The 24,243-nt window shown below is 34.7% G+C and overlaps 3 protein-coding genes across 5 annotated transcripts; 1 reads left to right on the top strand and 2 right to left on the bottom strand.

Moving 5' to 3' along the window:
- The first annotated feature begins 841 nt into the window (after nucleotides 1-841).
- Nucleotides 842-3,158, top strand: LOC130992602 (amino acid permease 3-like). The gene is made up of 6 exons (XM_057917305.1): nucleotides 842-1,171; nucleotides 1,295-1,528; nucleotides 1,604-1,697; nucleotides 1,781-1,995; nucleotides 2,084-2,223; nucleotides 2,304-3,158. The coding sequence occupies exons 1-6, from the start codon at nucleotides 1,063-1,065 to the stop codon at nucleotides 2,964-2,966; spliced, it is 1,455 nt and encodes a 484-aa protein (XP_057773288.1). The 5' UTR covers nucleotides 842-1,062; the 3' UTR covers nucleotides 2,967-3,158.
- A 2,200-nt stretch (nucleotides 3,159-5,358) lies between these two features.
- Nucleotides 5,359-10,806, bottom strand: LOC130992596 (uncharacterized). 3 transcript variants are annotated; one of them, XM_057917297.1, is made up of 8 exons: nucleotides 9,777-10,806; nucleotides 9,017-9,392; nucleotides 8,802-8,931; nucleotides 8,391-8,491; nucleotides 7,276-7,341; nucleotides 6,559-6,648; nucleotides 5,896-6,072; nucleotides 5,359-5,746 (listed from the first exon to the last, which is right to left on the bottom strand). In XM_057917297.1, the coding sequence occupies exons 1-8, from the start codon at nucleotides 10,301-10,303 to the stop codon at nucleotides 5,708-5,710; spliced, it is 1,506 nt and encodes a 501-aa protein (XP_057773280.1). In that variant the 5' UTR covers nucleotides 10,304-10,806; the 3' UTR covers nucleotides 5,359-5,707. The 3 variants fall into 3 exon arrangements, with proteins under 3 accessions (XP_057773280.1, XP_057773281.1, XP_057773279.1); XM_057917298.1 differs by having other exon boundaries at nucleotides 9,017-9,377; XM_057917296.1 differs by having other exon boundaries at nucleotides 5,359-6,072; nucleotides 9,017-9,377.
- A 3,270-nt stretch (nucleotides 10,807-14,076) lies between these two features.
- On the bottom strand, nucleotides 14,077-16,930 carry LOC130992686 (uncharacterized). Its single transcript, XM_057917437.1, has 5 exons — nucleotides 16,725-16,930; nucleotides 15,506-15,677; nucleotides 15,108-15,159; nucleotides 14,500-14,566; nucleotides 14,077-14,415 (listed from the first exon to the last, which is right to left on the bottom strand). The coding sequence occupies exons 2-5, from the start codon at nucleotides 15,659-15,661 to the stop codon at nucleotides 14,337-14,339; spliced, it is 354 nt and encodes a 117-aa protein (XP_057773420.1). The 5' UTR covers nucleotides 15,662-15,677; nucleotides 16,725-16,930; the 3' UTR covers nucleotides 14,077-14,336.
- Between the last annotated feature and the right edge of the window lie 7,313 nt (nucleotides 16,931-24,243).

The following is a 24,243-nucleotide window of genomic DNA, read 5'->3' as shown; positions in this document are numbered from 1 at the left end:
ACGGCTATACAATGAGCAAATTGAGTTAATTAGTATTGAGTCTATTGACCTACGTCAAAGCCGATAAACTCTAATCTAGTCGAAAAGCAAATAAATTAGAAAATGATTAAACCCAATTAACAAAAAAAAAACTTTAATTTATATCTATATTATAGTATATAATAATAACTGCAGACTGATAAGATTGTCAACTCCTTTCATCTCTATTGTCCTCATCCATGTAGGTAAATACCGTAAATTTATTTGAAAGAAAAACCGAATTGTATGATATGCATCAAGAAGCAAAAATCCTAAAAACTCTTGCCAAGTTAGAAGTTTTTTTTTCCTACAAATATTTTAATAAAAAATTAAACTAACTAATAATGATTGTGAAAAAAAAATATATGAATTGTTAAAATCTCTTGATTATTGATTTGACTAATGTCCAACTATAAGATTAATTTTTATTTGAATTCATTGGTGAAATATAGTTTATGTAAAATAAGAAATTTATTAATTTATATTTCTAATTATAAAAATATTATTAATTTAAATATCAATTCTATAATAAAAAAATTAAAATAACTATTATTGCATATCACACAAGCAAAACTAATTTATAACAAATATGAAAAGTTGTTCAAAGTTTGTCCTACTCAATTTTTAAAGAATCAAAATTCCCTCATCATAATTCATAAATGCAATAGTAAAGAAAAAGGAAAAAGAACTCGAACCCAATACCGTGTAGGCGCCCGCGTCTCTGCAGTGCTGCCGTCATTTTTATCATGTGCCGTTTGGCCTATTTTTCAACCTCTTTTCTCCAACATGGTGTTATAAATAGGCTGCCACACCATCACAGATTCATCAACAACCTCAACCTCAACCTCAATTATAGAGAGAGATTTTATTCAATTCCATACATAAACCTCGGAAAACTGTCCCAACTTTGTCTTCACTACTTTTCCTCCAAAAAAAAAAAAAAAAACTTTGTCTTCACTACTCCCATGCACTAAACTCAAAACTGCACTTCATAATCCACGCAAAAATCCCATCTTTTTTCTTGCAGTTTCCAATCACACAAAAATGGCTGATTCATGGCACCCCAACAAACAAGTCTTCGACATCTCAATCAATGTGCCTCACGGCGGCGCCTCCAAGTGCTACGACGACGACGGCCGCCTCAAACGAACTGGTAAAAAGAAAAAAAAAATTGAATTTTTATGCTCTCATTTGTCATTTCCCTGATAAAAAGATTGAATTTTTATGCTCTCATTTGTGTTTTTCCTGATAAAAAAGATTGAATTTTGATGTATAGGAACCGTTTTAACGGCAAGTTCACACATCATAACCGCCGTGATCGGGTCAGGAGTTTTGTCACTAGCTTGGGCAACTGCTCAATTGGGATGGATTGCTGGTCCGACCATGCTCTTCTTGTTCTCATTTGTGACATATTACACTTCTACCCTTCTGGCGTCGTGCTACCGCTCCGGCGACCCCGACACCGGCAAGAGGAACTATACTTACATGGATGCTGTTAGGGCCAATCTAGGTTTGTGTTGTTGAAATGTTTGTTTGTTGTGGGAAATGTGAATTTGGAAGTAATTGTGTTTGTGTTGAATTTCAGGTGGGGTGCACGTTAAACTGTGTGGGGCAGTTCAGTACTTGAATCTTTTTGGGACTGCGATTGGCTATACCATTGCAGCATCTATAAGCATGATGTGAGTTTTTTTTTTCTTTCTAATTGTGTGTGTTTGATTATTATGTTTGAACGTTGTGTTGATGTTTAATATGTATGGAACAGGGCTATTGAGAGATCGAATTGCTTCCACACAAAAGGGCATCAAGATTCTTGCAAAGTCTCGAGCAATCCTTACATGATTGCATTTGGTGTGGTGCAAGTGATCCTCTCACAAATCCCAAATTTTGATGAGATTTGGTGGCTCTCAATCGTTGCTGCAGTCATGTCTTTCACTTACTCCATCATTGGTTTAGGCCTTGGGATTTCCAAAGTTGCAGGTATGAGTATAGCACTCACATTTCTAGCTTGAATTCTTGATTCTTGAGTTGAATATGAGTTTTTATGTGTTGTTTTTTGTCACTCTAGAAAATGGCCAAATCAGAGGAAGCCTCACAGGAGTAAGCATTGGTGCAGTGACTGAAATGGAGAAAATTTGGAGAAGCTTCCAAGCACTTGGAGCAATAGCTTTTGCCTATTCTTACTCACTCATTCTCATTGAAATTCAGGTACAATTCTTGAACATCATCAATCAAATTTATTACATTACAATACATAAATAAATCTTATAACATAAAATTAATGACAGGACACAATCAAGTCCCCACCATCAGAATACAAGACAATGAAGAAGGCCACCTTCATAAGTGTGGCTGTCACAACCATCTTCTACATGCTCTGCGGCTGCTTCGGCTATGCAGCCTTCGGGGACATGTCCCCGGGAAACCTCCTAACCGGCTTCGGATTCTACAACCCTTACTGGCTCCTAGACATAGCCAATGCAGCCATAGTCATCCACCTCATTGGTGCATACCAGGTCTACTGCCAACCCCTCTTCGCCTTCCTTGAGAAAGTCGCACAAGAATACATCCCTGAGAGCGCATTTACCCTCATAAACAAGGAGATCTTGGTCCCCATCCCGGGCCTCAGCAGCCCTTACAAGCTCAACCTCTTCAGGCTTGTGTGGAGGAGTGTGTTTGTGGTCACCACAACCGTGATCTCCATGCTCATGCCCTTCTTCAATGATGTCGTGGGGATTCTTGGGGCCTTCGGCTTCTGGCCTCTCACGGTCTACTTCCCGGTCGAGATGTATATTAGCAGTCACAAGATCCCCAAATGGAGCTCAAGGTGGATCAGTTTGCAGATATTGAGTGCTGCTTGTTTGGTCATATCTATTGCTGCAGCTGCTGGCTCATTTGCTGGAGTTGTTTCTGATCTCAAGGTTTACAAGCCTTTCAAGACTAGCTATTGATGATCATGATTGTTCATCTCAATTACTTTGTTTTCATAAAGGGAAGAACCCAAAGGGTTGTTTTAGCTTCACAAGGGGCGAAATGGTCCATACATATGTAATATTTTTGCAGTGTAATTTCATCTATTATAGTGTTATTATTCAATGAAATTCCTCGAAAATACCTCATTTTCTACATGGGGTTTCTTGTTATATGCTAAAGATCAACTTATTAGGTTGGCACAAGATTTCTTCCTCTGTTTGTCCTTTCTTAATATGAAATTAACAACTAGAGAGATAGTATTATCAAGAATTGAGAGCTAAGAATACTAGCAAAAAAGACTAGCTATGGTGAGTGGGCATGATAGTTATGGATTGCTAATATAGTGAATCTTGAATGTTAAAGATATTATCAACAATATTTCATTAAGTCCAAAGGATGAACATAAAAACTGCATAACATCATGTCACCGTGAAGACAGCTCATCATTCAATTTTTTAAAAAAAAGGTTCAAGGTCCGAAATTATAAAGTCATTATATTGAATTCAACAAAAATAAATGGTTAGTTTTGGCCTTGTATCTTAAAAATGTATGGTGATCCAATCAACAATCATCTCCATTTTTTATTCCCACTTTTCCTAGGAGTAACTTTATATCTCCAACAATGCCTAGGAAATTCAATGATCACAAGATTTCTAGTTACAAGTGATGGAACATTCTAGATTGCTCATTGATGGATGTGAATATCACACAAGCTTGAACCTTCACAATCACCATGAAAAGTGTGCTTTTCCCCAACACACTACTACTGATGGAAAACAAAGAAACAAGGACTACTAAGTAGGAACCAACAGCTTTATGTCCAATCCTTCCAAATTATACATGCATGTGATGTGTGTTTGTGTTTGTGTTGTGTATGCAATTAGGTCAAACAAATCTTTATATGGTCATTGTCAAAATGTCATTTATAATGCGCATGTATAATTGACAAATATAAAATCAATTAGAAAGTAGGCTATGCGAGCAAACGCCTGAACTGAAATACTACAATTGCATGGGATGTTTTGAAGATTAAATATTAACACATATATATAAGATAGTAATATTCCAACAACAAAGAAAGGCCATTGAGGTGCACTCTTTTCTTTGAACCAAAAATAGTAGTGCTCATTAGTGGTTTTACAATTTGTTTGACCATGCATCCACATCAATGCAAAAGAGTGGGCATATGCTCCCACCACAATGCAAGAAATGGATGGATATGGAGAGAGTCCAATTTTTCAAAACACTTTAAAATGGAGAATTCTAGGTGGTGGCTTACATTAATTTTTCATATACATGTATTGTTACTTGTCATATACGTCTTTGTTACACTATATTATTTGTCATATATCAAGTAATCAGGTAGGTTTCAATTTCACTCTTTTTCTGAGATGGGGTAAAAACAAGAATAATTTTGCTCGAAGTTATAACTCATGAAATCAATTTCAGATAAAGAATTTAGTTTATCTTGTACGTTTTATGGTTAACAGTCGATTACTTTTGAATATATCAACCTAATTAAATGGTAATAGTGGCGGCGGTGGTGGTGGGAGTTTGTAAATATCATTTAGGTTCATGAATAATCGACGTCTCTTTCTAGGAAAGTTCATCCGAATTCGGACAATCGTAATCATAAATGAATAAATAAATAAACTCTCACTAAAATTTTTGTCTTTTCATTTCTTTTATCAAGTAGTGACACTTGGATATCTGATTATTATTCCTCAATCCTCATCAATTCATTATTAATCATTAATTAATTAATTTGTAACCGGATCCATCCAAGAGCCGACATGCAGATTCTTCATTCTATGGCGTAAAAGGTATGTAGGACTTAGGAGTATCTTTTTCTAGATTCATTATTAAATTGAAGTTTTATTAAAAAGAAAAAAAGAAAAACCAGTGAAAACACAATGACGCAAAGTGCCCGAGGCTCGAGAGTGAGCTCGTCAAAAGAAAGAAAAGAACAACAAAAGGAAACGCAAGAAGCCTAAAACTTCAGCGTACAGAAACTTCTTTTTCTAGATTCATCTTAATTATTATTCTTTAATTTCTTAGAACCAATTGTGAAAGTGGGATTTGCTTTAATAGTTGTTTAGATCAGTGCATGTAGTAAACTGAGTAGATATTTTATACAAAATGTTGAAAAGTATTACGACTAATTAAATTTAGTCAAACCTTATTTATGGTTTCCAACCTTTTTTTTCCTAGTCAAGTTGAATTCTCCGTCGTTGAGAAGAAATTCTATATTAATAGAGTATTTGAGTTTAATTTGTGCAGAAAAACACAAATAGAGTTTTCTTTGCATTATTTTATTATTGTACGCCAACCTACATAATTTGCTTAGTTTAATAAGCAGTTACCAAACAATGATAAAAAAGACAATGATTAAATTAAAATTTTAACATCATTCTTTAATAAAATAATTACATAACGATGAATTATCCTGGCATAATGAAATTCAGATACTGCATGATAAATTTTTACAAAGAATTAAACAATGAAGCAAATTACTGCACAACATTTCATTTTAAAACGAGTACAATACCATCACAAATGGAAAATGATACAACCATGCATCCTCTTGAATTATGGATTATTAATTTCACCAAGCATCTTTACGATTTTTTTTAGACAAAATACAGCTATCTGATCTCTCCCCGCTCGACAAAAGCAGCTTTGTACGTTAGATCAAGTGGAAATGTTTGTCGTTATGAAATTATCGCAGTTCCTCTGCACAAAATTTGTTCCAAGCTTCCTATTGAAACACAAAATTCCATGAGCTAGATGACTTCCCGTGATGTAAAATGAGAGAATATTTTTATAGCCCTAATCATCTGACTTAACGATTTATGTGTTTTTCAGAAAAAATAAGCACTGCACGAACATCATGCACGTGAGGAATACCTTTAGAATATCGAAAACCTTCTCAGCAATATATTTTTGTTGGAGAGTCGCTCCTTTTTGTTGAACTTTGTCTGGATGGATGTATAGAGTCGCCTTCTTGTAGACCTTTTTCACTGAATTGGAAGTAATCATATCTGTCAAAGAGACTGGACGCCAGCCACACTCGTGCCACAAAATCTGCAAGATATTCCATATAAGATAATTGATGGACAAAAAAGCTATGATCTGGTAGGGTAATAAATAAAAATTGAGAAGCTCAGCAGGTCTAATCCATTATCTATTAACAACTAGCTGGAACACATCGACCATAATCTTGAAGATAGTGCATCACACCATGCATCATCAAGAGGAGAAAATGCACTCCTTATCCCAATGACTAACCTTATTTGGTTTGTTCCCTTAAGTAAAATATAGCCGTGAGAACGAATGTTGCAGATGGACGCACTTCAACAGTTAAGTATTCAAGCCAAATCTCAAATTCACGTGACAGGGCAATAATTGCCTTGAAATGGTTTTTGAGCAGCAACCAAAGGCAATGCAGGCATTTATAGTATGATAACACATATTTGAAAAGCTGATGAGATTGGTTTATATATTGCAGACCTAGCAGTTATCAACATAAAAAAAAGGGGCAGAAAACCTTATACTACTACAGAAATTTACCTGCTCTAGTGATGACAACAATGCACGTATATTGCCTTCTTTTCCAGCAGACCAACGCTTTATGTCATACTCCAATACCTCTGCAATCCTCTGAAATAAAGAGTTTCAGATTAGGAGCAAGGCTCCAAAATTTCAAAGCTAAGATAGTGTTGTATTGTCCTAGTTCTCAGATTTCATATAAATATGTAAATGTAATTTCAGTTTGTGGGTGAGCAGAGGAACCCTGATCTTTTTCATTCTTACAGAATTACGTATTTCAGTCAGCCAAAATCATGTCAGGACCCAGAAATGTACAAAAGATAACCCAGTTCCCTAACTTGCAACTTTCTAGTATTAGAACCCAATTTTAATACAAAATGGCCCAAGTCTCTCCCAATAAGTTCTACCACCTTTACTGGAATGAGATACTCCCTCCGTCACATTGATAATGGCTCACTCTCCTTTTTAATCTGTCCCATTGATAATGGCCTGTTCCATAAAAAGAAACCACCTTCTCTCACAAAAAGTTGTGGGCTCCACCACTTTTTATCACTTTTATCCTTAAATCACTCTTCTTCTTAATACCCGTGCCCAAAAGTAATGAGCCATCATCAATGGGACGGAGGGAGTATTATATGACAATGTCAACCCCTACAACTTGGCCATAAGTAAGGTACTTCAATGCGAGTGAACCATCATAAATCATTGTTAACTAAGTACTAAGTTGAATCGTCTTACACGTTTCTCTTCCTGTTCAAACTGAATCTCAAGATCACGCTGATTCTTTTCAGCAAGTGCTTCTGCCTGCAAACAGAAACAAACGAAACTATAAATTCAATGTATACAAATACTTACACACCCAAGAAATATAAGAATCATACTTTTAATTGAGAACATAGAGTTCATGTAGCTCCTAATTGTGTACATTATGGACATCTCATCAAGTACTGTATGAGGGGTTAAAAGAAGACAAATTCATAAATCCTAACTATAATCTGTAAATGCAAAACTTGGTCTGCTCAAAGAACTCTTGGCAGAAGAAAGTGAAGAAATGGTACAAGGGCAGGCTATATTCCATTGATATTATTCCATTCTTCCACAAAGAGTATACATTATACAACATTGAGTTTGACACAAGTTTTAATAAAATAGTTGGTGGTGGGTGTTTAGTGGATAAAGGGCCCCACCATGTATAAGTAAGTGGTTGTGGTTTAATTGAATGTGGGTCAGGGGTGATTTTTTGGCAAATAAGGGGTGTTTGTAAGGTTGAAATATAAGGAGAGAGTGTGGGGTCACATCCAAAAAAAGAAATGTAGTATACTCTTTGTGAATGCCAAATAAGGCAAGCGTGGACGGAGGGAGTAATATTATGAGTCAGGTGAGTGAGTCACAACCATGGGGCTTAGCCCACTGGCCACCGGGTCCTCACTAAAGTGAAGTGACCCGGGTTCGATCCCTCTTGGGAGCATATTGGAGATTGGAGATATAAGGTGGATTTTGGTGAATGGAGAGATAAGGTGGTTCTTGGAGTGGATGGGAAACTAATTACTAACATCTAACATGACTTTGCCCGATCAAAAAAAAAAAAAAAGGTGAGTGAGTCACACGATGAACTGGATGAAACTAAAATGACACAAATCTAGCACATTGTCAGGAAGTCTCAATTATCAAGGGAAACTTTTCTTCAAGGCTTCAAGCATAACAAATGATGTTTTTCTTGTTTCCTCTTCCATTTCAGATGTACACATGAGTCCATGTTATAAATTTCTATGCATGGTAGCTTCTGTATTTTACAAAACAATAAAGAGAAAATTTACACAATGTAGTACGAGCCTAGATCTCAATAAACATACCATGCGTTCATTTGTCCTCATATGACGATTTAGCCTAGCTCTTCGTCTTTCTTCAGGTTCTCCATCAATTTCGTAAAACTCCCCAGATGAAGTCGTAATATCTGTGAGTGGCCGAACAGGGATGTAACAAGTGAAGACACACACGACATAGACCTTATTTGACAGAATATTTTGGTAAAGATATGCTAAATAAAGTGAGTTAGTTTATATTGATTCCCAATGATTCAACAGTAGCCATAAACGATGAAAATGTAAATAAAATGTGAGTCATAACTAACATAAATTTTAATGTCTTATGTATCAAGTCTTAGTACCCAGACATGTGGTCACTCTTTCAACGATTGTGTGTATAAAGTGCACCTCAAATATAAGGAGATCCATTCTAAAAGATTGCATTGCATGGATGAGTACCTCCAAAAAGTGAAGTATAATCGTTGCCAGTATTTGTAAAGGTCTTTTTTGTGTTGACATTGGGCTGTGACGGAGCTCGCTTCACTTCAAGCTTCTTCTCTTGATGGAAAGAGTCATCAAAGAGGGAATTCTAAATGGAAAATACAGAATCAATAAAAACTTTACCCAATCATAGTTTCAATATTCAGCAGACATAAGATGAAGTTAGAATCCACCTGAGCCATAGAGCTTGGTCTTGAGGCATTATTTTGCTGCACAGGGTCACCGCCACCAAAAATATCGTCCACATAATTGGCATTCCCAAACCCCTTCAAACTTGCACCTGACATTGGTTTGTAGCTAGCTGTTGTACTTATTGCATCAACTTTTGATTTAGTCCCACCGCTAATGAAATCATCAAAGTCATCATCAATCGGTGATTGAACTGAACCTTTTCCTCTGTCTTGGTTAGACGGCCCATCAAATGGCCAGGAGGCAGATGATTCAAAGACTAAGAAAGGGTCATCAATCAAAGTTGAGCTCGAATTAGATGGACGGACATTTGAAGCTGGAAAGGATTTTGTCTCCGAGAATACTCTGTTAAAGATAATACTACCACATAAGATAAACTTTAAAATATAAAACAGCAACAAAAATAAAGAAAGAAAAAGCACAATACGAACTCAGAGTCTCAGACTAACATCACTCAATGCCATTCCATCAATTAATTACAAGTTACAACCATCCCTTAAAACCCAGAACACATAGCTCAGAATACAACATTAGATTAGAGGATGATTCAAAGCGAAGTTATTACAACTCCAAACAAGCTCCCACTATAGCCTCAGTCATTTACAACTGTAGTAAAACATCTATGCATAATTATCCACTAATTTTAGACCATTTACGACATTAACTGAATTCCACATAGACCAGAAGTTTAATCAATCAACAATTGACTAAACACTATTCACAAAATTCAAGTATATTCCGTACCTAGTGTTTGTAGCGCTCTCTCCTCCGAATGTCGACATCAAATCATCCAATCCAGACCCCTTTTTCTCCAGCTTCACGTTCGAATTCAGCCCTAAATTCCCTAACAGATCATCAACATTACCTACAGGCTTCGGCTTATACCCCGAGAAATCATCATAAGCAGATAAACCTATAGGACTCTTTGAACTACTGCTGTAATTATTCCGAGCTTTCGAGCCAGAAAGCACAGTTTCCAAATCAACTCCCCCAAATTGTTGCGAACTCGAAACACTACCACCGAAAATATCGTCATCAACAAGTAGATTTTGGGATTGCGGAGTTCTCCCGGTGCTAACATTGGACCTGAATATCCCGTCGAGCTGATCAACAGGTAGCGAATAAGGATCGCCAACCGACGACGTTGCATCGGGGGTATGGCTATTAGCTGTGAATTGTGATTTAGGTTTTGGCTTCAATTTAGCCATGGGCGCTGATTTGCCCTGCGCTCTGAAGCCGATGCTCTCAACCAAAACCCCGAATTCGTCCATTATTTTCCAAAATTGTATCGAAATTCAGCTGCGATGAACGAATTGAGGGGATGTTTGTGATGTCTGGACCAGAAGGGGGGAAAAAAGGGATTTGAAGGCAGCAAAAGAAATGAAGAAATTATAGAAGAAGGGATTGATAGATAGATTGAAGATGATGGAGAAAGGATGCAATGATATTTTGAGAGGGAATGAATTCCTAAATTCTCTCCTTGAGACGCGTTGTCGGTGGAGGCAAGGATTCCCAGCCAGGAAGATTCAGAGAGAGTAGGTGGAACGTCGAGGTGGCGGTGGGCCAGCGGCCAGAGGGGGCGGTCCGGACTTCGTATTTTTGACACGGTTATGGAGTACCATTTTTTGTATTTTTCTTCACCTCTAATATTTTTTATTCATTGCATTTTCCTACGGAAGGGATATTGGATTTGTAATTAAAGGACCAGTGGATTTAATGTATCTACTCAAAATTATGCGGTATATTACTTATTCAGGATATATATAATTTTAAAAAAAACTAGTATCACATTTACTCTTACTTTTAATTTTTTTCATATTTTCGTCTTAAAATATGTGTCATCTCTCTCTTAAAAAATTATCACAAAATCTCATGTACACCAAGATACACCCGAATTGTACCCGATCCGAATCTTAACCCGGATCTAATCTAATTGGACTATCTCACCCGAATGTCAAGTGTTAGTGTCATTTCGTTATAGTGTTAGTGTCATTTACATGTAGTTAATATTATTTCAATAGTGTTAGTGTCATTTTACACGTAGTGTTAGTGTCATTTGTAAAACAAAATAGTGTTGGTGTTATTTTCAAAATAGTGTCATTTGTAAAACAAAATATTGTTAGTGTTATTCCAATATCGTGTTAGTGTTAATGTCATTTCAAGAAAAAATGGGTCAGGATAGTCCAACTGGGTTAGGATCCGGATCAGATACAATCCTGGTGTATGGTACACCCAAGTGTACAGAAGACCACCTCAAAAATTATTTGAAGACGAAGAGAATAAAGTATAAAATTGCACAAAAAATAATGTAAAACAGTATCTTCGTGAAAAGGATCAGAATTCCGAATACAAATTTATACTAATATTTAAATTATATATTTATAATTTTATTAATATTTGTATGATTATACATATATATACATATATTAATGGACATGAACATATGCTACAATGAGACCATATGATACAGAAAGGGTAAATTGATTCGAATTTTGACATGTGTTAGTGTGTTACAGTGAAACGATATCACATACAAATACAAGTAGGGTTAAATTGTTGCAATTTCGACTTTTCAAAATAAAAAACATTTATATTGATAATCGATACCAATATACTCCATCCGTTCCGGCCAAGACGCTACATTTACTTTTTGGCACGAGATTTAAGGAGTTGTAGATTAATGTTTTAAGTGTAATAATAAAGTGATAAAGTAGGAAATAGAAAGTACTCCCTCCGTCCGCCAAAAGTGGACCATTTTTACTATATCGGGCGTCCGCAAAGAGTATACCACTTTCCTTTTATAGAAATGGTCCCACCATCCACTTTAATCTTTTATCCTTACAAACACTCTTTATTTACAAAAAAACCACCTCAAATTCAATCTCAACCACACATCTCATAAAGTGGTGGGACCCTTTCTCCACTACATTAAAATTATCACAAATTTTATTAAATCTCGTGCCCAACCAAAGTGGTCCACTTTTGGCGGACGGAGGGAGTAATAAAGTGATAAAGTAAGAAAGAGAATGTAATAAAGTGATAAAGTAGGAGAGAGAGGTAATAAAGAAATACTTAATTAGTGTTAATTAAGTGTTTAAAATTCCTTATTTTTGCCAAATATAGAAATGTAGCATCTTCGTTGGGACAACCCGAAAAGGAATATGTAGCATCTTGGGCGGGACGGAGGGAGTATTAAATTCGGGGGCAGAGCCAGAGGGGGCAGTGGGGTCACTGGAACCCCTGGGATTTTTCAAAAATTCTAGGAATATTTTTGTCATTTTACATATATTAATTAAAAATATAAAAATATAATTTATTTTCTAATTTTTAACATGAAATAAACTCAATCTCTAGTCTTTGAAATTTTTCTCATTCTTATTTCTTCCCTCTCTAAATTGTTTGTGGTGTTAATATGACTATTTTCAGTTCTTGTCTGATATAACTATTTGGACCCATCGAGTAATGAAAAAAAATGAAGTTTTTCTATAATACTATCGAGTAATGAAAAAAAATGAAGTTTTTCTATAATACTATCGAGTAATCGAAGTATTCGATGGTCTACACGATGGCACTATCGAGTACTCGATGGTGTACTCGATGGCACTATCGTGTATAGCATCGAGTACAAAAAAGACAAAGGGTATTATGGTCTTTTAAATTTAAAATGGTTATATAACTTATCTATTATAAACTGGGGCTATCAAACTTATGTTTTTATGAAAGAGGGCTATAATAAGATTTCCCTCTTAAAAATATATTATTAAGTGTAAAAAGAAATCCGTCAAATTAATTTATTAGATAATCAATAAATAATTTGTGAGATGATTTTTTTTTTATAAATATTATGATAATAAGAAAAATTGTGATAGGCAATGTATAGTAAAATTGTAAACAAATTTATATAGTAATTGTAAAAAATAAGAAATTTGTGGTAAAATAGTATACAAAACTAAAAAGTACACTCTTATCAGACGCACTATAATGGTAAAAATAAAATAAAAAATAAACACTCATATGAGACGGAGACGGAGACGGAGACGGATGAAGTAATAAATTGTTAATATTCTCTTGCGTTTATAATTAAATACAGGAGGGAATAGTACGTTTTTTGATACTTATGATTATAGTGAAATCCAATTTGATTATGCTATGCATATGTTGCCGCTTGCTCGTTCGTGCCTCGACAACAATTACTTAAAAAATCCTCTGAATTGCTGCCAAAGCAGAAAGCCCTCTAGAAATAAAAGTTATGTCAAGACGGGCCTAAGGTTTTATCAGTTTAAAAATAAAAACTGGGCCTAGTAGTTCAACTATTCAGAACTTGAAAGTATATTTCTTTAATGTGACAGAATAACATATTTTATTGCTCTAATTCCATAAAGCTCTTTAAAATGATAGTTTAAAAATCAAAAGATGCAACTCTTTTAGTTTGGGGATGGGCAATTGGAAATGTAATCACATCACAAGCATAAAGTAAAGAATTCCTCAAAAAAAAGTATAAGGTAAAGAATACGAGTGAGCAAAAACGACAAATTAATTTATTAGATGAGAAAATTATACTCCCTCCGTCCACCAAAAATAGTCCTAAATGTGGACAGCATAAATTTTAATAAAAATAATTATTATATTGTGAGTGGAGAAATGATCTCACTTAAAAAGTAGTTTTATAATGATAATTAATTGTATTGTGACTTGTGAGTGAAGAATAGGGCCTTCCATGTGATAAATATTTTCCAAAAATAGAAATAGACTAATTTTTGTGAACATTCCAAAATAGCAAAATGGACTATTTTTTGTGGACGGAGGGAGTAATATTTTTGGGCTTAGTTTTATCATAAACTATTCAATCTAATTTCAAAGAGACAATTGTTCCAAACATTTTATCTACCTATCCTAACAAAACCAAGAGAAATAGAATAAAACTGAGGCATGAATTCTGCATTAACGCCAAATTTTTCTGGATAAGATCAAATTTTCTCACATACCCTGAAACTATTCATGCACAAACTTATAAGGAAATCATCTCATACTTAGCTAGACCATATAAGCTGTTCAAAACATCATTAAAGATGTTTAACCATTTGTAAGCTCCTACAAAGTATTCAGTAATATATCATAAAAATATACCAGTATAAGATGTTAGGAACTCCAACTCTGATACCACAAAAACTATCAAGATTTGATTAACTGGAGAACCAGGTATACTACAATTTATAATTGAGATTATGCATCGAGAATTTTTAGCCAATTTACCTCTTACTATGAGGTTACTCAATGAAATCAGAGGAAAAGGTGACCTTCCACTCAAACCCTTTTAGCTTTAGAGTCAGTCATTCCCGAGAGTTTGTTGACCTCGTATAACAGTCCCGCAGAAAAGAGAAAGCTGCACAATAGTAGATATTTCAGATTCAATATCGGTACAACTTCCTTGATGTAGTGACGAACAACCTGTTAAGAAATACCATACCAGGTTGTGATACAAACTCGGTGAACAGTGCTAGCAGCTATTAGGGCCACGGCTTCTGCAATAATAACTGAATCACAAAAGACAATATGTAATGTAAGTAGAAGTTAGTTGTAATACATCCAACGAATAATTTAAATCCGATAGGGGAAAGCATCATGAGTTTAAAAACATTTATGAAGTTTGACAAAGTGATGACAGAGACAATATTTATCATTTTACCCTGAGTGAATAAACATCACAATTAGCAATGCTATCTATGTCAAGATACCACACACCATTCCACAAAATCAATTCATTACCACGCTACAAAATGTGAGAACCACAAAAATTCAACCCAGAAAATAATACAATCAGACTTCAAAGGGATATAGAGGAAAGTAAACTAATAAATTTGAATACTACAACTTAGAGATCTACTAAAGCTATTACAGTATTCATATGTAACAATTAGGCACTAAAATATTCTGCTGCTTGCCACATTAAATCCAAAGCAGTACTTCTTACCAAACAGAAAGGAAAAAGTATCTAACTAAACTAAAAGTTCTTTCGAGTTTAGAAATAAGTAAGTAAAATAAAAACATTTACAGATAAGGAGAAGTGAAACTCACCAGCTCCCCATCCTGTTTTGACACCAATTGTTTCCTGATAATTTCCAATGAACTGGAGATGAAACATCCAAGTCAGAGGTATAAATCTCAGTCAAGAAACATAAATAACATATACACACTCAGAATTAGTGCTTGATTGGCACAGTCGATCAGGGAAATCAACAAACTAATGAAGAATATTTTAAGTTAATAAGTGTTTAGAAAAGTAGTGAACATGAAATTAAAATCTCCATTCAGCTTATTCAACCTAATTGATCACACTCTGTACCACAATCTAAATGAGTAAAAGATATACTAGGAATATATAAAGAAAACACTAGGCCTAAGTCACATAGATTAATTGCTCGATCACCATTGCCATTATTATATAGTACTCCATATAGAGCAAGTTTTCTTACCGTGAGCAGTGTGAGGAATATGAGAGAGCTTGTGAATCCTCCAAGAATAGTAAACAACTCTGAAGAAGCTAACTTCGCTCTAAACATTTCTTGCAGTGAAAGAGTAGCAACGAATAGAAAAAGAGAATACAACATAGAACTCCCAGCTGCAGCCATGTGATCAATGTGAACTCTGAGAAACATGGGAGCAATCGCATTAATTCTAGTCACTAGGAAAAAAGCTCTGATATCAATTAACAACTGCAACTAAATAGTTCGAGTTCATTAACAATGAGATGCAACCTATCTAATTCAAAATTAACGAAATAGTGGCTTCAAAATATTCTCGTAAGAAGCTTCATACCACCTATCAAGTTCATATAGGGTGTGTTTACTTTGATAGAAAAGGTTAGAAAAAGTATATTTTCCATCATTTTCACATGTTTCGTATGATGGATAATTTTCTCCGGTCAGGTTGGAAAATTTATTCGGGCAGCCCCTTTTCACTCCTTTTCTCACAAATGTTGGATAATATTATCCTATTGGGAGGGTGTGATTCCAACATTTCAATTTGTTTATCCATCTATTTCTAACAAAGTAAACACATGATAAAAAAAAGGAGAAAAAGATAATATTATCTCACATTTTCTTATCCATCCTTTTCAAATGAATTTTACTACCAAAGTAAACACACCCATAGAGTAAAAGTTGGTTTTGAGGGTTGTCAGACCTATTACACAGCCAATCCATAGATAATAAAAAATGCCTGCATTACTAAGCTTTAATCTAAAATGGTAGCTCTTATTTATACAGTTCGTGTTCTAAATTCCTGATGCAGCTTAAACATAGGAATTCCACATTGGTCGACAAAACCCTTCAATCAATTTACACAACTACACAAGGTGCAGCCAATTTTCTTCCACGAATTCAACGTATACAAACTTAACCTTTAATCTCTTGCGGCAATCAATCATAAACGGGTGGCATGAGCATATAAGCACTTGCAGCTGATGAAATTTCTACACTGACAATAAAATCAATCCACAACAGCTGAAACTTCTAAGTAATTGTATGGAACAGTGATTAATCGGAATAACAATTTCTCGAATCTAATAAACCCCCCTGCAGATCCATCACCAACGCCGCCATTTCACACACACGCACACAGCATAACTGCGTGACAAATTAAAGATCTGAAAAGCTGAAAACCAAACTAAATTGCATAGAAAATGAGACTCACCGAGAGTATTCCAATTTGGGATTTTCCAAGTTTAGATCAAACTGCAGCTGCGTAACTGGACGTTGAACTGTAAATTTCGAGATTTACATGTGTGAAGAGAAGAGCTTACACACGACTTTACTAGAAACGCTTTGTCGCTACTTTGAAACCTCGTTTTTTTCTTTTACCTTTTCCATTTTCTTTCTCTTTTTTCTCAATACCCAATCTTACTCCATTTCTTAATTAAACATTTCATGTTTAATTGAGCTGGTTGAGAGTTGTTTTTGCACTCGCTTCATGAGTTGAGATTAGTAAAATATTATTAAGCATTAATTATTATTATTATTATTATTATTTAGGTCATTTCTCAAATTATACATGACTTTAAAAATTGTTCATACTACTATACATGAAGTTTCAATTTGTTTAAATTTTATAATAAAACTAAAATTCCTCCAAATTAAAGTTAATATTCATGCAGTTATGTCTTCTAAATTACATTAAATCACCAACAGTAATTTAACACAATATAGCAAACTTATCTGATCTTAGAGCATCAACAACCCTTGCACCTATAGTGGGTGCAATAGAAGTGTGGTCCCACTTCTATTGCACCCACTCCAGCAATGGTATTGCACTCACTTGGGTGCAATGGATTTTATTTTATTTTTGATATAGTTTTATTCTAGTTTTCATTTTAAATTTACAATAATTGATAAATTAAAATTTCATTGAATTCAAATTCAAATCCTACATTGATTGAATTAAAGTTGCAATACAAGAAAGGCATAGAAGCAATCTCCTCCACGTCGGCAAATTAGCACCGTTTCTGGCGGATAATAGTTGCTACGTTTGGTGGCCGCCGGCATAGAAGCAATCTCCTCCACGTCGGGCTCGGGGTCGGCAACGGCGGCAAAGCGGGGGTTCAAATTGGTGGCCGCCGCTTGAAAGGCATTCGATTCTTGCGTGAACGGCGAGAATCCTTGCCTGGAAGCATTTGATTCGCCGGGGGATGGATTTTGAGGGTGTTGACGCCAATAGTTGCTCCAATCGCCTTCCATTGCTATTTGTTGAAATAATATAAGTAGAAGATGAAGAAGAAAATGAGGAGAATGATGAATGTTTGAGGTATTTGTTGATATATATATATATATAGGTGCTAAGAATTAAAAAAAAAAAAAAAAGCCAACGGATAGAAAAAATGGCTACTGCCGATTTTTAATTTTTTTTTCAATTTTCCTTTTTTTTTTGGTTTGAAAAGGGGCGCGTGTAAACACGCCCCCTCCTTCGCTCCCACAGGCTGTTGGTGCGTTCCATCGCCCCACACCCATTGCACCCGGGTGCAGCAACGCCGGCGGGTGCGATAGGCCGGGTTCGATCCGGCCTTCGCACCCAGCGTTGGAGGTGCTCTTATCTGAACGTTTAACATATGCAGCATGTGATAAAGTCAAAGGCCGAGCCTTGATTTATTGTTACTCATTGAAAACAAATCTCACTCCCCTCGGCTAAGGCCAAATAACATTTATATTTTTCAAATCTACTCCGATTGGAACCTGTGTTGGGGTTGGCCTTCTCTCTCTTATGCGTATTTGGTGTGATGATCGTGGTTGTGGAACGAGAGGCAGAGGAGGGAGGAGGAGAATTGGGATATAAGTTTTGAAGAATTTAACAAATTAAAAGTTTCATTAAAGGATAAAAATTATTGTGAATTTCATGTTGTAATTTAACAAGCAGGGGGTGGTTATTAGATATTAGAGCATCCACATCGGTCGACTCATCTGTGGGGGCTCGAGTCGTTTTTCGGATGTGTCGGTCTATGTAAGCCTCATGCGACTTGAGACTAATTCATCCGTCTTTTATGAAAGACCTTATTTTTTAAAAAAAAATATTTGAATTCAACTGCTATTTTCGATTTTTTCCTTTTCACTTCTATATAAACCCTTCTTTCCCTTTTATTTCTTTCATCTCTTCACTCTTTCCCTTTCACTTCTTCTTCATTTTTAGCCGATTTTCATTTTTTTTAAATTCCAACGGCCATAAACAGCTAATTTCAATTTTTCATTTTTCATTCCCTTTTCACTTCTATATAAACCCCTTTTTCCCTTTCATTTCTTTCATCTCTTTCACTCTTTCCGTTTCATTTCTTCTTCATTTTTGTTTTTCTATCACAAAATGGCTTCGTAGTTTCATGATACTTCGTCTTCGTTCGACGGGGAGACGAAGGAAATCATGGACATCATCGTCCAATCGTAAAATATTGTTGCTCAATTTTTCACTCCCCAACCACAACCCCAAAGACATGTTATTTTTAATAGAGGGTTCGTTAATCGTGATCGTGAGGCTGCCCATCAACAGCTTCTTTAAGATTACTTCAACGACAATCCGACGTACGGCCCAATATTTTTTCGTCGCCGTTTTCGGGTGCAGAATGAGCTATTATAGCGCATCGTCGATGGTGTGCAAGGTGAAAATGGTTACTTGGTCGGGACCCTCTCACGCCGTTGCAGAAATGCACGGTGGCTATCCGACAACTAGCCATCGGTGTTTATGTGGATACTTTTGACGAGTATCTGAAGGTTGCTGACACGACGGGGCAGTTATGCCTAAAGAAGTTTTGCACAACTGTCATCCGAGCATACGGTGCCGAGTATCTTCGGCGTTCTACATCGGCGGACGTCCAATGATTGCTTCAGATGCACGAGGCGCGGCATGAATTTTTCAGGATGCTCGGGAGTCTTGACTGTATGCATTGGGCATGGAAGAATTGCCCAAAGGTACATGGCACATTTACACGCGGTGATAAAAAAAAGTCCACCTTGATTTTGGAGGCCGTTGCATCCCACAATTTGTGGATTTAGCATGCCTTCTTCGGTGTCGCCGGCTCGAACAACGACATCGACGTTCTAAACCAGTCGCCTCTGTTCGCCGACGTCTTGGGAGGAACGTCATCGCCGACGACGTTTAAAGTCAACTGGCACTACTACCAGATGAGATACTACGTGTGCGATGACATTTATCCTGAGTGGCCAACGTTCATCAAGAGTCCACCGTTTGCGGCCAATCCGAAAGAGACGAGGTTCAAGAAGATGCAAGAATCGGCACGAAATGATGTCAAACTGCATTTGGAGTGCTTTAAGTTCGATGGGGAATCATTAGAAGTTCGGTCTGACCTTGGTACATTGATCATCTCAAAGACATCATGTTGGCTTGTATTATTCTCCACACCATGATTGTGTAGAACGAAGGGGAATGAGCTACCCACTGGAGAGATGACGATTGGGAACACGGGGCGTCAAGTAGTGACTCGTCAGGATGAGTATGTGCAAAGAGATGCAATTCTCAGATATAGGAAGATACATGTGAAGCTTCAAGCGGATTTGATCGAGCATGTTTGGCAACGTTTCAGACCTCTAGGGCCGAATAGTTATTTAGGTGTTTATTTTAAGCTATGTTTTATTTATTTTTTAATTTTATGTAATTTAAATTACTGCAATTTTTTTTACTTGTAAATTAATGCAATTTTAATTTCAAGTAATTGTGTTATTTAAGTTGGTTCAATTTAAATTAATTAAAAATATAAAAATCAAAATTAATGGATACGAGTCAGTTGGATGGGCCTCCCCAATGCAGGATACTTACTCATAAGTGGTCCCCTCTTTGGATGAATCAATAACTGACTCAAAACCGATGTGTATGCTCTTCAAGCAATTTCTTGTGTGTGATCTTTGCACTATGTTGGGTTTTTGTTGTTGGATCTAGCATTTGTTGTGTTGATCACAAATCCTGCAATAGAGAATATAGAAGGTGAATGAATTTGTGGACAGCGGCGGGGTTTCACATATAGAAGGTGAAAGATTTTTTTAATAGTGGATCTTAGTTTTTGAATTAAATATGAAAATATTATCTTTAATTAAATATGAAGTACTCCCTTAGTCCCTGGAAATTATGATCTTATTACTATATCGGTACGTTCCTGAAAATTGTGGTCTTTCCTTATTTTAAAATGACCCCACAAACTTTCACTCTCACTATTTACCAAAAAAGTGTGGGATTTAAAATCTACTCAAAACACAATCGCCACACTTATTTTTAAAACTTGTGTCATTTTCATTGGACCACAATTTTTTAGGGACGGAGGGGATATAAGTTAATTATATATATAGGGGTGGGCTATCGTGAGAGCACATCTTAAAATAAGAAATAAGAGCAATTTTTAATGTATGAATTTTATGTAGAACACGTATGAATTCGTTGTATAAATGTATGAATTGTGAAAAATAAATTTTTGCTGCCTTTGGGATTCAAACTCAGGGCTATAAATCCATCCAACATGAATCAACCGTAGATCTTGATGATCTAAGGGCTGAAAATGATTATTATTTTATATCTTAAGAAATACTCTTATTTTAGCCATTCCCTATATATATATATATATGTGTGTGTGTGTGTGTGTGTGTGTGTGTGTGGAGGAGGGGAGGGGGCTAAAATAATAACGCTTTTAAGTGTATAAAAATAGGAACAAATCTTGTCAATTAGATCTTGGTTGATCTTGTGGCTTGAAATTTGCCTAATCAGAACATAATTCATAACAAAATAACTTCAGATTCATGCATAAAATATAATTCGTGACAAAAGTACTTTCAATTCATAATAAGAAAAATGTATAAATTGCAAGAAAAACGGTTACGAATTTCGGATCTCCATATAATTTGATTTGGGCCATTAATTCACTATGATCTAATGGATAAGATTTGTTCCTATTTTATACATTTAAAAGTGTTTTTATGGTAGATCAGCCCTAATACATTCATTCATGTTGCATGCATGCATTTAAATTATTTATTTTTGTGAACCCATTCATGATATTATGAGTATTATATTTATTAGTTTTCTCTAACTTTGTCGTGATTGCGAGTATTCCCATCTTTATAATGACTTTAATTAGTGTAGTTAGAATGCAAATGCATATTTTGTTAATTTTGTTGTTTAAAAATAATTGCTTGATTTAATTACAATTATATCAGTTTTGAGTTTGCATAATTTTACAGCAACAATTGCAACTCAAATAAACGGCATCTTTGAATTGTGATTATTAAATTGAAATAATTGATGTCCTAATATTATTTTAGATTTGTATTTTGCTTATAATCAGTATTTTGAATGTATGTTAGTTGATTTCATTATGATAAAAAATGAGAGAAAAATTAATGGCAGGTTTGGCTCGATCATTTGATGGCCCAAATAAGATTAGGCCGGACTTGATAAATTGTAGCCCGATCAATTTTTGGATCGAGTCTAGCCGATAAATTCAAATGCCCGATAAATGGGATCGGTTTGCCTGACCCGTCCATTTTGCCACCTCTAGGTGTGAGAGAAATTTTTAATTTAGACGAGACGGATCAGAACCTTAGCAATGTTAATATTATTTGGTATTCATATTTGAAAATAGACTAATTCATAAAAGTAAGATAAGTAATACAAGGAATAGTAACAAATAGTTAATGTATTATTAAGATTAAATATCTTAGAGGTCAAGTGAAGTTGTTTTTAAAGGAGGGAAAGTTTATATAATGGATAATGTATAATAGATAATGGATGATTGATATCGAATATTTGTATTTGGTAATTTAGATATAAAATATAAATATTATGACTTTGTGTTTGGTAGTTTAGATATAAAGATAGATAACCTCAATTATTTAATTATCTAGGCTTATAACATATATCAAACATGCACTTAAGAAATACCACTAAATTACAAATTTTTAAAATGAGGGCAAGTTTTTTAAAAAAATTAAGGAATAGCACATGCGAAATTTGATTATATTTTTTTAAAAAAACTTCTCATATAAGCTTTTAAAATATATATATATATATATATATATATATATATACACACACACATAAGAAAGAATGCTATTTTTCGTGAGAAATGAGAATGATTGAATAAGCCAGTATATAGTGTTCCATAAGCTGCTTGTAATGACTGAATAACGAAATTCAATTAATTAGATAGAATTTTCGCTCCCTCCAGGATTCGAAGCCTGATAAAAATGTTATTCAATCATTACAAGCAGCTTATGCAACACTATATATTGGCTTATTCAATCATTCTCATTTATCACGAAATATAGCATTTTTAGTATAATTCATATATATAGTATTTCATCCGTCCACCAAAGATATGCTACAATTTTCTTTTTCGTCCGTCCATAAAAAATATGTCACATTCATTAATAGGGTTCACACAACTCCACTCACATTTAAAATGAGACCCTTATTCTACTATCAACTTTACTCACATTTTATTAAAATTCGTGCCGAAAGTAAAATGACATATCTTTGGTGGACGGGGAATATATAATTAAGTTGACGCCAACACCATCATCCCCATGCCTATTCAAATATCGGATAAGTAGGTGTTTGACAGGTGTGGACTCACATGAATACACACACCACAAATACTTCCAAATCAAAACAGAAAATTTCGGAAATTGTGAGTAGTGTGAATAAAGCTGGCAAAATTGGCACTGACATTCAAATTAAAATGATAATTTATGGAATACTCAAATTAAAGTGAAAATTTCCGGAAATTGTTAGCAATGTGACTGTGTCTGTGTGAGTGGTGAAAGAATGTATAACAAAAAAAATAGAAAATAAATGCTCTAAAAATTGTCCACGACATTATAATTTGAAAAACATATTTACTTTGGAATAATAATGTGATCTCTAAAAATGGTATCTTTTGACTTTGGACTCTGAAATACGATCTCTTTATCTTCAAAATAAATTTCTAAGATCACTTAAATTACCTCAATCGAAGTTTTGTAGCAAAAGTTATAACAATTGTACGAAAACTATCATGAATAATGGATTCAAATGCATTATTGTATGAAATTTTGAAAAAATAACTAGAATTTAGTGAGATATAAAATCAAAGTGTATTTTTTTTTTGAGGTGCAAAGTGGAAAATTATTAATTCTTATTATTTTGCATAACTATCTCAAAAATTGTCTCTCGTTAAAAAGTGATATTTTTTGCCGTATTAAACGAGCGGGCGAGAAACGTGAACTCACGTTTATATGCCAATCGTGAATAATTGTGTGAGTTTATTGTTCCTCATATTAGTAGTATTTTCTTTTTTTTATGCAAAATTTTTAAAAGAAACAATTTGCTTAGAGAAATTAAAAAGTGACTTAAGATGTTTGGCTGAGCTTATAAGCTCCTCAAAACAGCTTATAAGTTCTTTCAAAGTGTTTGGCAAAATAAGCTCCTAAACAGCTAATATAAGCTCCTCAAAAAATAAATTCCTATACCCCAACTTATTTTTTTATAATCTTATATGCAACAATCATTTTACAAATATTTTTCAACTATAATTTATTATTTTCATCATTAATCATTTAAATTCATTTCTCTTCAATTCTCTCTCTCTCTAGTAAAAAATTCTCTCTCTAGCTTATAAGCTCAATTATCCAAACACTTTGACAACTTATAAGCTCTTAAAAATTGCATCTTATAAGCTCTTGAAACATTTTAT

The sequence above is a fragment of the Salvia miltiorrhiza genome, chromosome 7, assembly GCF_028751815.1.
Source record: "Salvia miltiorrhiza cultivar Shanhuang (shh) chromosome 7, IMPLAD_Smil_shh, whole genome shotgun sequence".
In the NCBI taxonomy this organism is placed as follows: domain Eukaryota; kingdom Viridiplantae; phylum Streptophyta; class Magnoliopsida; order Lamiales; family Lamiaceae; genus Salvia; species Salvia miltiorrhiza.
Note: the sequence above shows the minus strand (reverse complement) of the source record. Positions and strands in the feature narration are given on the sequence as shown.

Bases quoted from the DNA above. Each gene is read 5' to 3' on its own strand.
- LOC130992602 (XM_057917305.1), top strand. From the start codon at position 1,063: ATGGCTGATTCATGGCACCCCAACAAACAAGTCTTCGACATCTCAATC. The intron at 1,529-1,603 runs GTTTGTGTTGTT...GTTGAATTTCAG, and splicing joins TGCTGTTAGGGCCAATCTAG to GTGGGGTGCACGTTAAACTG. The intron at 1,996-2,083 runs GTATGAGTATAG...TTGTCACTCTAG, and splicing joins TGGGATTTCCAAAGTTGCAG to AAAATGGCCAAATCAGAGGA.
- LOC130992596 (XM_057917296.1), bottom strand. From the start codon at position 10,303: ATGGACGAATTCGGGGTTTTGGTTGAGAGCATCGGCTTCAGAGCGCAG. The intron at 8,932-9,016 runs GTGGATTCTAAC...TTTTCCATTTAG, and splicing joins GACCAAGCTCTATGGCTCAG to AATTCCCTCTTTGATGACTC. The intron at 6,649-7,275 runs GTAAGACGATTC...TCTTTATTTCAG, and splicing joins TTGAACAGGAAGAGAAACGT to AGGATTGCAGAGGTATTGGA.
- LOC130992686 (XM_057917437.1), bottom strand. From the start codon at position 15,661: ATGGCTGCAGCTGGGAGTTCTATGTTGTATTCTCTTTTTCTATTCGTT. The intron at 14,567-15,107 runs GTGAGTTTCACT...TTTGTGATTCAG, and splicing joins CAAAACAGGATGGGGAGCTG to TTATTATTGCAGAAGCCGTG. The intron at 14,416-14,499 runs GTATGGTATTTC...ACTATTGTGCAG, and splicing joins CGAGTTTGTATCACAACCTG to CTTTCTCTTTTCTGCGGGAC.